At 47.4% G+C, this 12,930-nt stretch overlaps 1 protein-coding gene across 1 annotated transcript in view; it reads left to right on the top strand.

The window, feature by feature from the left end:
• The first annotated feature begins 3,175 nt into the window (after positions 1 to 3,175).
• Positions 3,176 to 12,930, top strand: part of eml4 (EMAP like 4) — a 40,390-nt gene continuing 30,635 nt past the window's right edge. The window contains exon 1 of the mRNA XM_083696213.1: positions 3,176 to 3,490. Coding sequence (XP_083552339.1) covers positions 3,466 to 3,490 — 25 coding nt within the window. The 5' untranslated portion in view covers positions 3,176 to 3,465. The remainder of the gene's footprint in view (positions 3,491 to 12,930) is intronic.

The following is a 12,930-nucleotide window of genomic DNA, read 5'->3' as shown; positions in this document are numbered from 1 at the left end:
CGGAAGCAGCAGAATGTATTCTGAAGTGTACAGAAACATCTAGTCTGCTCAAGTACAAGCAAATGCCTCCAAATTCATTGGATGGTGCTTCATCATACAGTAAGACAGTGACCCCAAACATACTGCAATAGCAACAAGGGAGTTTTTCCGGGTCAAAACGTGTGAAATTCTTGACTGGCCAAGTCAATCTTCAGATTTAAATCCAATTCAACATGCCTTTCATTGCCAGATGATAAGATTTTAGGCAAAAGACCTAAAAACAAACAACAACTGAAAACGGCTGCAGTACAGGCCTGGCAGAGCATCACCAGAGAAGATACCCAGTGTCTGGTGGGGTCAATGGGTCACAGACTTCAGGCAGTTAGTGCAGCAAAGGATTGTCGACCAAATACTAAGCTTAATTTGGACATTTGATTAATCTGTCCCATCACTTTTGGATACCTTGAAACAGGGGGACTAAGCATAAAAAGTGTTGTAATTTCTGAATGGTGAAGCCAATATATACATATAAATACCATCAAATAAAACCTCACAGTAATTGTTTGAAGAAGAAAACATGTATCACTGTCCCATTACTTACACAGAGCTCTGTATGTGTGTTAATGTTGTATGTTCCTGGCTCTATCAAACTCTGTATCAGTTATCATGACTGCCTATAACATTGTTATGACACTGTTATGTAGACGTTAAAAGCTTCAAGTCAATTCTCACCAATAAAACATACAGAACTGATGGTTGCATGGTAGATCTCATCTGCTCCCATTCTAAGATCATGGAGCTGCTGTAACAGAATAGTGCAGAAACAAAATCACAAAACAGCTTAACTCAAATCTCACACTCTCAGGCCTTGTTTGAATACTCTTAAAATGCATCCTTCCTTCCTCGAGGAAATCACTGATCTGACATGATGATATGATTGGTTGAAAGCAATACAGTGACATGCTGGCATTGACCAATCTAATCACGGTCGATCAGTGATTAATTCAAGGAAGGGAGGAAGGAAGGGTGCACTTTAAAAGTATTGAAAAAGGTACCGCAGCCTAAACTGAGGTTTGTATACTGTAAAGGGTTTTTAGGTGCAATATACTATTACCACCACCAGAGGGAGACTAGTCCAAGTAAAATGATGATCTGAGCCTGACAACTTGCCAAGAGCTCTGCAACATAAACTATAATGCACTATTATTGAAATACTCATAGTTACCCATCTACATGACATACTACTTTCATAAACAAAAAATAAATACTACTAAACATATATGAAGAACAGACCCTATGCATATTTTGATATACAAATCATAGTATGGATAGTACTGCCCCCTATTTGAAACCAGACACACTGCGAGTTGTGACAATGCCAACTCTTTCTCTCTCTGGGAGATCCCCCTTCACAGAGGCCCCCTTCTCTCTCTCTCTCTCTCTCTCTCTCTCTCTCTTTTTCTCTCTCTCTCTAACGCTCTCTCTCTTTCTCTAACGCTCTCTCTCTCTCTTTCTCTCTCTCTTTCTCTCTCTGTTTCTGAAACATCTGGTCTGAGCAGGAAGCAGTGAGCACGGACGGAGAGTGAACTCCATCTGCCCCACAACAAAAAGACACATTTTCAGCTCAGCCATTCCGGCTCAAAACCTGTAGTGAGACCCAGCAGACATGGCCACTAGTTGCATCTCCAGACTAATCTCTCTATATATCTATTTGACCAATTGTTGTATATTGTTTAGGCAACTGTTGAGTTCTTAAAGTGTTTTGTTGTATGTGTCGGTAAAATAACGAGACATGAAAAATAACTGGGTTGATTAGAAGTAGCACAATGCATTACAAGTGACTCGTCACAAATGTTAAATATCTAACACGGTCTCTGCCAGTTCCAATCAAGCCAACGCGAAGAAGCTGGCTGGCTGCAACAGTATGTCAGGCGGGCTCTCTCGGATGACTCATCATCAGCGCCCTTCAAAGCAGGCGAAAATCATTACTCTTCTGCACAAAACTGCAAGCAGCAGGCCCCAAGTGTCAATCCTCTTTGGACCCAGAAAGAGGATGAAAGATGGGGTCTGTCCCTGTTCCCTTCTCTCTGCATCCTTCATGAAACCAGAAGAAAAGGAGGCTTTGTGGTGGGGATGTTCTGTGGTGGGGGGTGCTGGTGTGAGGGGGGTCAGACACTGCCAGGAAACTGAGAGGGGTTAGGGGGAAGGAGGGAGAGGGAAGGGGGTGGTTTGCTGAGAGTCATTTACTCCACAGAGATACAAGCTGACAACAGGATTCCCGAAACTCACGAAATACACACATGCTCGCCACACTCTCCCTCTCTGTGGAGAAAGGGAGGTACTGTTCACTAGTGAACAGTCTCCTCTCTGTCCTGACAAATTAGCCCACTCAGCACTGCTCTCTATCTCACACACGCATGCACGCACGCACGCACGCACGCACGCACGCACGCACGCACGCACGCACGCACGCACGCACGCACACACACACACACACACACACACTCCTCTTGCAGCCATGCCACCAGGGCTCTATCAGAGAGGGTCCTGACACTGGAGCAGTCCTCACAGGCAGACAGAACAATAGCCCAGACACGCTGGCCTTTACTGGGTCTGTCTAACAGTGAGGGGTGTCTTGCCTGTCTGATGATGACGGTCACTTGGAATGGAGCAAGTAGTTGTCTGCTTGATCTGGTGGGTCAGTGTCTGGCGCCAGACCGAGATGTGTGCTGATGTCACCCCAAAGTCTTCTATTGGGAAAGGATAACTGGCTGACCAATACTGTTTGAGCCAGAGTTGCATAGGGACTACAGGGAGTGTCACCTGTTGTAGGTGACCGGGAGAAGGTTTCAGTGGGACTCTTATCTTCTCACACCTCCTGCGAACATTGACAGGCAATTATTAGCAGTGCTTCCATTAGTCTTATATATTATAGTTGAAATGTGTTGCATGAAATCCATATTCATATACTGTCTTGACACACAATGCCACATTGGGTGGCGCTGCATTCATAGCTGTTGCACTGCACTGGCGGGGGCCTGTTCTCTGCTCGGGATACTCAGCTATGTGTCAGACGCGCTCAGCCACTCTGCTCCTCGGACGGTGAGGGGAAACTGGCTGTGCCAAAGCGGGCGGAGTCGGAAACCGAGCATTGCTTTTCCCCCTCCCTTCCTCCCCCGGCGGAGGTGTACGACGATCATCGTGGAGTCTAGCAAGAGAGCGTGATCAGCTGCCCCTGAGATCCACGGTGTTGTCCGCACTGAGAAACCACAGCGACTCGGCAGAACCTCGGTTGTCATTGAAGAGGCCGACCACCGTGAGAAGATAATATTGTGTAATAACCTCCACCTTGCCCGCCTGGATAGCCTGTATTGAGGCCGACAGTCCCCCATTGCTCCTCGAATACGGGACTGAAAAACGACGGAAGACTCGGACCCGTCATAACAGGAATAGAGCTCGGAGTCTGCTCGGATATTTCTCCCAGAAATGGACGGTTTCGCAGGCAGTTTGGGTGAGTTAACACTATTAATAGATAGTCTGTCAGTCTGTTGAACGTGGTCAATGCAAATATAGCACCGCAATTCGCGTAAAAGCAGCGTGGAATGTGTGGTATCTTCATGTATACACGTGTCAATGCTGTATTTATAATTTAATGATCATTGTTACATTGTACATTGTAACACTCGTTTGTATTTGACACCCAGAGGTTGTCTACAATTATGTCAAGCACAGCAAACATTTTATGAGCGCCCTATGATTTTATTGATTTGTTTTTCCGCGTTAGATATCACAAGCAGGCTTCACTTTGACATACCAACTGCAATAAGCTACTGTAACAATGCCACCAAATATGCTGTCCTAGGCGTTTGGTTATGATCGTCCACGCTCTATCTATGTCAATTGCGTGTTAGTGTTATTGCAGAATGTATTTGGATCTGAAACTGTCCGAAACAAAGACTTGAAAGCTCAACAAGAGACAGGCAGGAAATTATGCATTTATACAGCCAGTGGGTGCGCGTTTGTGTGTGCGTGCGCGGTGATGCAGTGGGCTAGAGCCTTGCAGCGGTGCGTGCGCGTGCGTGCGTAAATGTGTTTCTGTCTATGTCTGTGTGTGTGTGTCTGTCTGTCTGTCTGTCTGTCTGTGTCTGTCTGTGTGTTTTGGTGGGTAGGGGTGAGGTAGACGTGTCAACTAGAAGGCGCTGAAGCGTACAATGTAAACAAACGGAATTATTTCACGAATTTACACAAGCCAATTAATTCGACTGTATAACTGTAAAAGATTGAAAAACATACTGTTAGTATGCTTGATCCTGTATATCACATTTGTTGAGTCTCACTGAAGTTATATGTAAACTTTACACACATGCCTTACACTGTCTATCTCACAGTATAATCTGCATGGCACAGGAGAGATTATGACAGATGGTCAGCAGAGGGAAACTCCCACCCCTGCCTTGTTGCCAGAGGTTTATTGAAGGCAACGTACTGTAGCTTCCCAGGCATCAATAGCTCTCGATATCAGTTGAATTCCTGCTGTTACTGGGTTACATATGCGTGCGTAGTTTTTTTTTTTTTTTTTTTTTTATTTATTTTAAAATCGAATCGCACTAACAATGGCACAGGCAATATGGCAGTGGGAGGGCTGGTCACAATGCGTGCGTGTGTGTGCGCGTGTGTGATCTACAGTAAAGTATAGATCTGTGTGATCATCTCATCATGTTCCCTTCTTGTCCCCCTATTTGAATCCTGTGACTGTGTGTGTATATGCCTGTGTGTGTGTGTGTGTGTGTGTATGTATGCCAGTGTTTGTGTGAGTCTCCATGTATTTGAGTGGTAGTCACATTATTTCTATGTCCTTCATGTTTGAGTGCAGTGAAAGTCAGAAGATGCGGATCACACAGAGCCCTTGAGAACTGCAGAGGAGGAGAGAAAGAGAGAGTGCCGACGCACACTATGGGTGCAGAGAACAGTGCAGTGCACGTCATCATACCCCATCTGCAGTGGCTGTGTGCTGTGCCAGGCTGTACTCCTCTTCCTCATCTTCAACACCTTCTGTAGTGCTGCTGATTCAGTCAGTACACACACACATATACACGCACACACGCATGCACGCACTTGAATGCCAGTAGATCCGTTTGTTGGTTCTTTGTTGGTTCTTGTGTGCCATCTGTGTTCTGATACTAGATGGCAGTGCCAGGGCAGTAAATGTGCTCCTGCAGGCCTGGCTGTGAAACCTGGAATGGGATGGCATTAGTTTTCCCCTGCCACCCCTCGGATACCCTTCTGCACCCAATCAGCACTTTAACTGTCAAATAAGAGGTTAAAAATAGTCCCCCCAGGAGCCAGGTGCTGTGTGTCCACAAGCCCTGCTCCCCTCCATTCACAATCCTGTTGAATTATGTGTGTGTGTGTGTGTGTGTGTGTTTTGTGTGTGTACCCCACCACGGGGGGTGGGGGGTTTGGTCATTTTACCGGAGTGTGTTTCTGTGGTTGTGTTTAGGCATTTATGTTGTGTGTGTTGATACTGTAGTGAGCTTAAGTGTGTGTAAAGTATATTCACTCATGAGTGTGTATGGGTCAGCGTCACTACACTGAGTGTGTCGTGGGTCCCTGTGAGTATGGTTGCTGCTGGAAAGACAAGCAGAGGATCAGGTTACAGAATTCCTTCCCGGTGAAAGAGGAGGAGAGGGAGAGAGAGAAAGAAAAAGAGGGAGAGCAGAGAGGGAGAGAGTGAGAGAGGGAGAGCAGAGATCCGGAGTGGGATGCACGTGCTCCAGAGCGCTTCCAGATGCAGGAATGTCGCCTCCCAACATCCCGCATTTTTCTCTTTTTTCCCCCTCCATAACAATGTATTACATTACAGCTGGAATGACAATAAATATGGTTCTCTCCCCCCTTCCTGAGTTTAGGCTTGGAGAAGTTTTGGGTGCAGAGAGCAATGTGGACAGACAGACAGACAGACAGATAAACAGACAGACAGACGGACGGACGGACGGATGGATGGACGGACAGACTCTACGTACATTTAGTAATGTTTGAAGGGGATATTGCTGAGAAGGTTATTGTATGTATGGCTGCGTGTGTACCTATGGGCAATTCCACTGTACCAGAATGATGCTGGGACTTCACTTTCAAACGTATGCCAAAATCAACATCTCTATGCACAAGGACCACTTTAAGAACTGTGCAGATTTTGTAACAGAATGACCATAAAATCTCTCTGTTTTTATTATGTAACCATGTTTCCCCTAAACTCTAAGAAATCAAGATGAAAATATGTCTGCAGAAAGATTGGGGTTTTAGCCATCATATGATACCTTGAGTTTGAAAATATCTCTTTTGGTTGTTGAGCTACAGTAAGTGAAGTGGATTTACATCCAGTAGCAGAATTATGGTAATATAATGACGTTATGCTGCTAGTTTGCCTCAGAGATGTTCTTTATTGTCTGGTGTAGGAAGGATCCTAAGAATCTATCTTAGGGACACCACACCATATGTGTCAGTACACTCTTTTATGATGAATAAACCCTTTGATGTCCTTTTTGTAGAAGTGTGCAACATTCTCAATGAAAGTTACTTGCTCTACATATTTGTGTGATTTTGCAGGCTTTGCCCAAAGGGTTCTTTAAAGGAAAACCCCAGTTTTCTGAATGAGAAGACGTCTCACTATTGGATATACCCTATTCAACCATGTCTGGAACAGGCCGGGAGCGCTTTACATAGCTGACCTGGCCCCAGCCCAGCTTATAAAAGCTCGTGCACAGCGCTCATGCACGGCGTATGCGCCATGAAGTAGATACAGTGACATCCAGACAGTAGAAGGCTTGAAAGTGAGAGGGGAAGCCCAACTGGCTACAGCACAAAACTCAGAAACATAGATGCCCTAGAACAGAGCCCAAGACGTAGCAATTCCTAGTGGAATGTGCCCGGTCTCCCAAAGGGAGCTGCAGGCTTTTAGAACTGTAGGCCTCCACTATACATTGAGAAGGCGCTGTTTAGGTAATGGCCTACCCCTACGGGGACGGCGAAACACACAAACAGTTGATCACACTCCTGAACGCCTCGGGGCTGTCCTTGTAAATGCATAGTAACAAACGTGGCTTTAGATAGTCTCAAAGTCTACGGTCACCAAAGGCTTGATTGAGTGCTCCTGAGTGCATCGAGAACCAGAGAAAAGTCCCAAAATGGGACAGGTGGCCTGGAGACTGGACGGATGCGGCCTGTTCCCTTCACAAAAGGGGGTGTGCCCCTATAGTCGTTTCACCAGGACCAACATGGCCTGCTGGATGGTACCAGGTAGCCTTTAATGGCAGGTCCTGTAAGAAGGAGAGGGCTGTGGGAGTGGAGCACTGAAAAGCCACCACATCCCGCCTCTCAAATCAATCCTCAAACCCCCTCCATTTGAGGTTGTGTAGACTTGCTGTGGAGGGGGCTCTAGCACCCTGAATCATGGATGAATCACCTTTGGGGCCAAGCCCTCCGAGTGTAAGCTGGACCTCTCACAGTCTAATCCATAGATTCATCAACTCGGGGTGCGGGTGGAATATTTGGCCCTGCGATTGAGATAGCAAGTCCCTGCACATTAGGAGTCGTCAAGGTTGTGCTGTCTCCGCCCGCTGAGGTCTCCCTGACCAATGCCTGGTAATCAGGAGAAAAGATAAGACCATGTGACGGCACTCTCTTCAGAGTGGGGGAAATGAGTGAATGCATAAAGGAGTGCGTCTGGTTGCTAGTGAGCCAGAGTGTCCACATCCCAGAGGAGCGTTCTGATCGCTAAATGCGCGTTGTCCTGTGACGTTCTGCCTGGCACATGTGTTGCTCTGAGAGACAAGAGATGGTTGCTGCTCGCCAACAGCAGTTCCCATGCTATGGCCAGGAGCTGCTTGGAGGGTGTCCCTCATTGGCCTTTTGACTTACGTCACAGGGGGGTACATTGGTACCTGCAGTGACAGCCTCCTTAGCGGGGTCGCGCCACAGACACCTGCCCTGCAGAGGGATCAGGCGATCTGCCTGGCCTGAAGTTGTGGTTGACCAGACCGTGAGAGTTCAGCAACAATTTATTGCACCTCTGGTGTGCGTCCACCCACTAAGGGGCTAATAAGGCTTGGGGGCTTGTGACCGACACCTGGAACAGTGTGCCTTTATGTCAGGTTGTGGGAACAGTGAACACCTCCCCCCACAGCCCCTGGAACTAGGCGTGTTGCTCCTTCCTACCTGGAGGTCCCACCGGAGCGAGAGGCAGAGCGATGCCCATGCCCCTGGGCTTCCTGGCGTGGCTGCAGGGTGGTCTGGGCTGGTCCCCACCTTGGAGATCTTGCAATGGAGGGGGGGGGGGGCAGCGCGTGCATCATAGACACATGCACAAGGCATGCAAGGTTGGTGATAAGCCTCCAATTCCTTCTACCTGGATTTGCCCCTGGTCTGCATGTTGGCCATGACCTTCCCGAACAATCCTGAGGGGTTGACGCGCCATCAAGGGTGCTTTTCCCCTGCGCTGATGGTTTAGTTTTGTCGAGATGGAGACTCTCTGGCGGAAGCTTGACATAGAGTTCCACTGCCGCTCGTCTGATCGTTTTTCAAAAAAGCAAATCGGCAATATATCATAACCATCACTTGTCTGTGTTCTTCAAACACAGATCGAGTGGAGGGGAGGGGCTTCCATTACCCCATCCTGTCTGCTGAGAGGTGAGGGGAAGACGGTAGCTCCACACTCCACAAAGCTGGCTCTCATCACAGATCCCCACCTAACACTTGTTAACAAGCTCACCAAATAAAGGATATAGAAGCTGCCCTTGTGTGTGTAAAATGTTAAGGCGAGTGAGAGATGAAAGATGAAAAACCCATGGAGTCTCTGCTAGTACGAGAGTGTATGTCTTCTTTTATGTTTCCCTGCCACTGTTTGGATTACCAGGTGGCAATTTCTATTGATCCAGAGGACGGGGATAAAGAGAAACGACCTGGTATGGAGATTGCCCTTTAATCAACCACCCACCTCACAGTCTTAGCTGAAAAATTGGACCATGCACGTGTGTAGTAGCAAAGATTGAAGCTCATCACCAGGCAAGGGAACTCCCCTATTGTGTCAACAATGTGACTCGTATACTAGCTAGCTCAGAATGCACGCAAACAAGCCAGTAGCAACATCTGACACACAAGCTCAAGTTGGACCTGAAAGGAACTACGAGAGTAAGTAGTCAGGTAGTGGTTCATAGTAATTACTTAGTTTATACCTGGTTTATTACTAGCCAACCACTATGTGGTTTGCTAGTTACCATAGTAATAACAGGCTACTAACAGTGAATTGCAGGGAGCAGGCTAACAGTCATGTACCATAGGCTAGCTAGCCAATAAATGCTACAACCAAGTGTTACCTAGTGTGGAAAACATGAGGGAGCAAACTAGACTCTTTCTTTTACTTGGTGTAGTAAAAGAGGTCTTTCACTTAGTGTAATAAAAGAGGCAAGCACTTGATGGTGGTGTACTCAACGAAAGCTCACCCACCAGCTAGCAACAAAACTAGCGTGGCACTCGAAGAGCACGAGAGAAAGTAGTTTGCGAACACCCCGGGGAAAGCTGTTAACTTTCCATTGGAACAGTTAAGTGAGTGAAAAGAATTAAATGGATGCACTGTGCATGAGCTTTAATAAGCTTGGATGGGGCGGGGTCAGCCATGCAAAGATCTCCCAGCCTGTGCCAGCCATGATTGAACAGTGTTTCAGCGAATAGGGTACACAAGGGTACATATCCCATAGTCAGATGTCAAACCAAGTAAACTGAAAGAGAACCCTTTTAGGTTCTGTACAACCTGTACAGTAAGTGAATGTAGCCAATTCATTTTCAGTAATTCCGTTACTGATTTGATTTGGTCATTCTGTTACCGATTGACCAGTTTAATCACTTATTCATTCATAAACTAAATCAATATCAGTAAAAACAATACACGTATTTGGTAGGTCTACTTATGCCTTTACTTTTGTTCACTTTAATAATCCTCACTCCTCAAGAGGCAGAGACATTTGAAAATATCTTACACCTCTGTGGGTTTTTGGTAACAGAATGACCCAGAGATTCTCCCTGCTTCTGCTTCTCCCTATTCTTATAATGGAAGATTTAGATGTATGGACTCTTAGCTTTCATTTCACAGCCTATTTGACACCCTATTTGGTGTGTGTGTGTGTGTGTGTGTGTGTGTGTGTGTGTGTGTGTGTGTGTGTGTGTGTGTGTGTGTGTGTGTGTGTGTGTGTGTGTGTGTGTGTGTGTGTGTGTGTGTGTGTGTGTGTGTGTGTGTGTGTGTGTGTGTGTGTGTGTGTGGGAAGGAGGGAATGATTGAGGAAATGGAGGTGGGAGGGAATGATTGAGGAAATGGAGGTGGGAGGGAATGAGCAACTAGGGACGGCTTGTAGCTCTTCCCAGAGACTTACTGCTGGCCGTTTGTCCTTTGGTTGTTACACTTATGGCAGCTCTCGTTTGTGTGCGGCCCCTTTAATGCTGTGTGTGTGTGTGGTGGTGGTGGTGGGGGGGGGCTGGGGGGGTATGGCTACTTTCTGACGTAATTAATGGTGCGTCACATCTTTCAGTGATCACTAGGTCACACCAGGAAGAATAAGGATTAGAACCCGTGGTGTCTGTTTCCTGCCCATGGGTCACCAGGGAGTGCTTACACACACACACACACACACACACACACACACACACACACACACCAGAGCATGTGAGCGGAGCGGAGCAAAGGGCGTAGCGTGGAGCGAAGTGGACGTAATTTGACCGGAGTGTGGAGTGGGTATTCAAAACATTGGAGTGTTGGCCTTCTTTCCCGCTCCAATTTCACTCCAATACCATTGTCGTCACAAGCTCAGGACATGATCCGACCAAAATATTTTGCAGATATTCCAATAAATCCTGCATGGCAACATGTTTAGTCAATGGGCAAATGGTCTGCGCAGACTGACCAACAAATATGGTAAATACTTTCATTTCAACATTAGATGTTGGTGTTTGTTAAATGGGTTTTGCGTGACAGCCTTTCTACTGTGAGTGGTGGGCGGTGTTGGAGCGGAGTGTGGGAGAGAATGTGGAGCGAGGGAGTGGAGCACAAGCACAGCCTCGTCAGCGAGGAGCAGCATCTCCTAACGTTCAACTCTGCTCACATGCTCTGACACACGCACGCACGCACGCACACACACACACACACACACACACACACACACACACACACACACACACACACACACACACACACATGCTACACTAATCATTCCAATTATCTGAGAGGCCCTGCATGTGACTGGCTTGTGGCTCTACCTGCCTGGGGAGGGGCGGGTGGGGGAGGGGTGGTGGTGGTGGTGAGACAAAGAGACAATAGGGACCCAGATCCTGTAACCCCCCCCCCCCCTATTCTCAGCCCTCTAGTTCTCCAGATAGCTGCCGAGTCTGCTGGAAACAGGCCTGATGCTTGAATGAAGGATATACGCACCCCTTAAGGTATGATCCCCTCTGAGCTAGTGGGCAGCACCAGCCAGGATGTGGGAGAGGGGAGGCTGTCTCAGGATGGGGGACAGGGGGAATTGGAAGAGGATTTGAGGGGACAAGGGGGAAGGAGGATGGGGAGTTTGCTAGCGTAGAGAGGGAGAGGTGGAGAGGAGGAGGGGTTGATTTATGGGGGGGGTACAGGACTGGTTTTGTGTTTGTTGGGCGCGTGGCTCTCAGCAGGGTTACCCTAATCAGGATTAGGCAGGTGGAGATGCTGCCAGAGGGATTTTTGGGTTGGGGGGGTCACAGAAAGGATTAGAGGAGGCCAGGCCACAGGAGGGGGAGGGATTGATAATACAGTACGTCTCTCCACCAGCCTTTTGAATCATAAGGGAGACAATGACACTAGTCGAAAATGTGTATTATGTGACAGATAATTGACACAATAAATAGTATTATTTGATGAATGTTTTGTATTTGTTTATGTGAGTTTAAATCTCAGTGTTTGCGTGCGTGTGTGTGTTTGAGTTTTGGCTGCAGTGGTTGATTGTGTTCCCTCCCCGTGCGCATGTTTACATGTGTAATACTGAGTGACAAAACAAACCCAAGCACTCCTAAATGCCTTAGTCCATGATTAGACTGCACATTCTGGAACAGTGGCGAGCCCAGCGCTCTGGCATCGCTGGCTGTTTGTTTTGGGAGAGTGGGGGTGAGGTGGGATGGAGTAGGGGGACTTTTTATGGGAGTGTCTATATTAATTGTGACATGATGATGAAACACTTATGGTGATACATGCTGTGTGTAGGAGCTGGGTTGTAATGGCTGAACATGACCCCATGTGTATATGGACTACATGTATGACTTAGGGTGTGTTGTTGTTGCAGTTTGTCCCAGTGTTATGTGCCCAGCTCTGTGTCTGTCTCGCAGACTCTGCTGCAGATGCTTATTTTTAGCTGTTTGTCACCTACAAATCATGAATGTGCTGTGTCCTGCATTTCCCCTCACCGCCCACCAGGCCCCACGCTGCTCCTTACCAGCTAACCTTTACTGCCTTTTCTGGCCACAACCACCCCTCCCCCACTCAGACCTCTACCCACACCCACACACAGACCCACACCCACACACACACAGACAATACTAGCGTTCAACCTTTGTACAATAGTTCAGCCTAGTGTACCACCACAATACATTGGTTTTGTTTAAAGTCTTGTTGAACATTTCTCAGTGACTCTTGTGAAGTGTCCCAGCAGTACAGCTGATTATGCTGTGTTAGGATTCCATGTGGCAGTGCCCTGCAGTAGAGTGGTGCAGGGTGATGACCTCATTCTGTCCTGCAGTGCGTTGGCGCAGACTGATGACCTGGTTCTGTCTTGCTGCTCAGTACAGTACAGTGCTGCTGAGTCAGAAGGGGAATATTTTAGAGAGATGGAAGGAGATAGGGAGAGAGAGGTGGGGGGGGTGCAGTCCAACTTTCCCCTGGTA

The sequence above is a fragment of the Argentina silus genome (assembly GCF_951799395.1).
Source record: "Argentina silus genome assembly, chromosome: X".
Taxonomy (NCBI): Eukaryota; Metazoa; Chordata; class Actinopteri; order Argentiniformes; family Argentinidae; genus Argentina; species Argentina silus.
The sequence above is the reverse complement of the archived record's forward strand: the minus strand, read 5'-3'. Positions and strand labels throughout refer to the sequence as shown.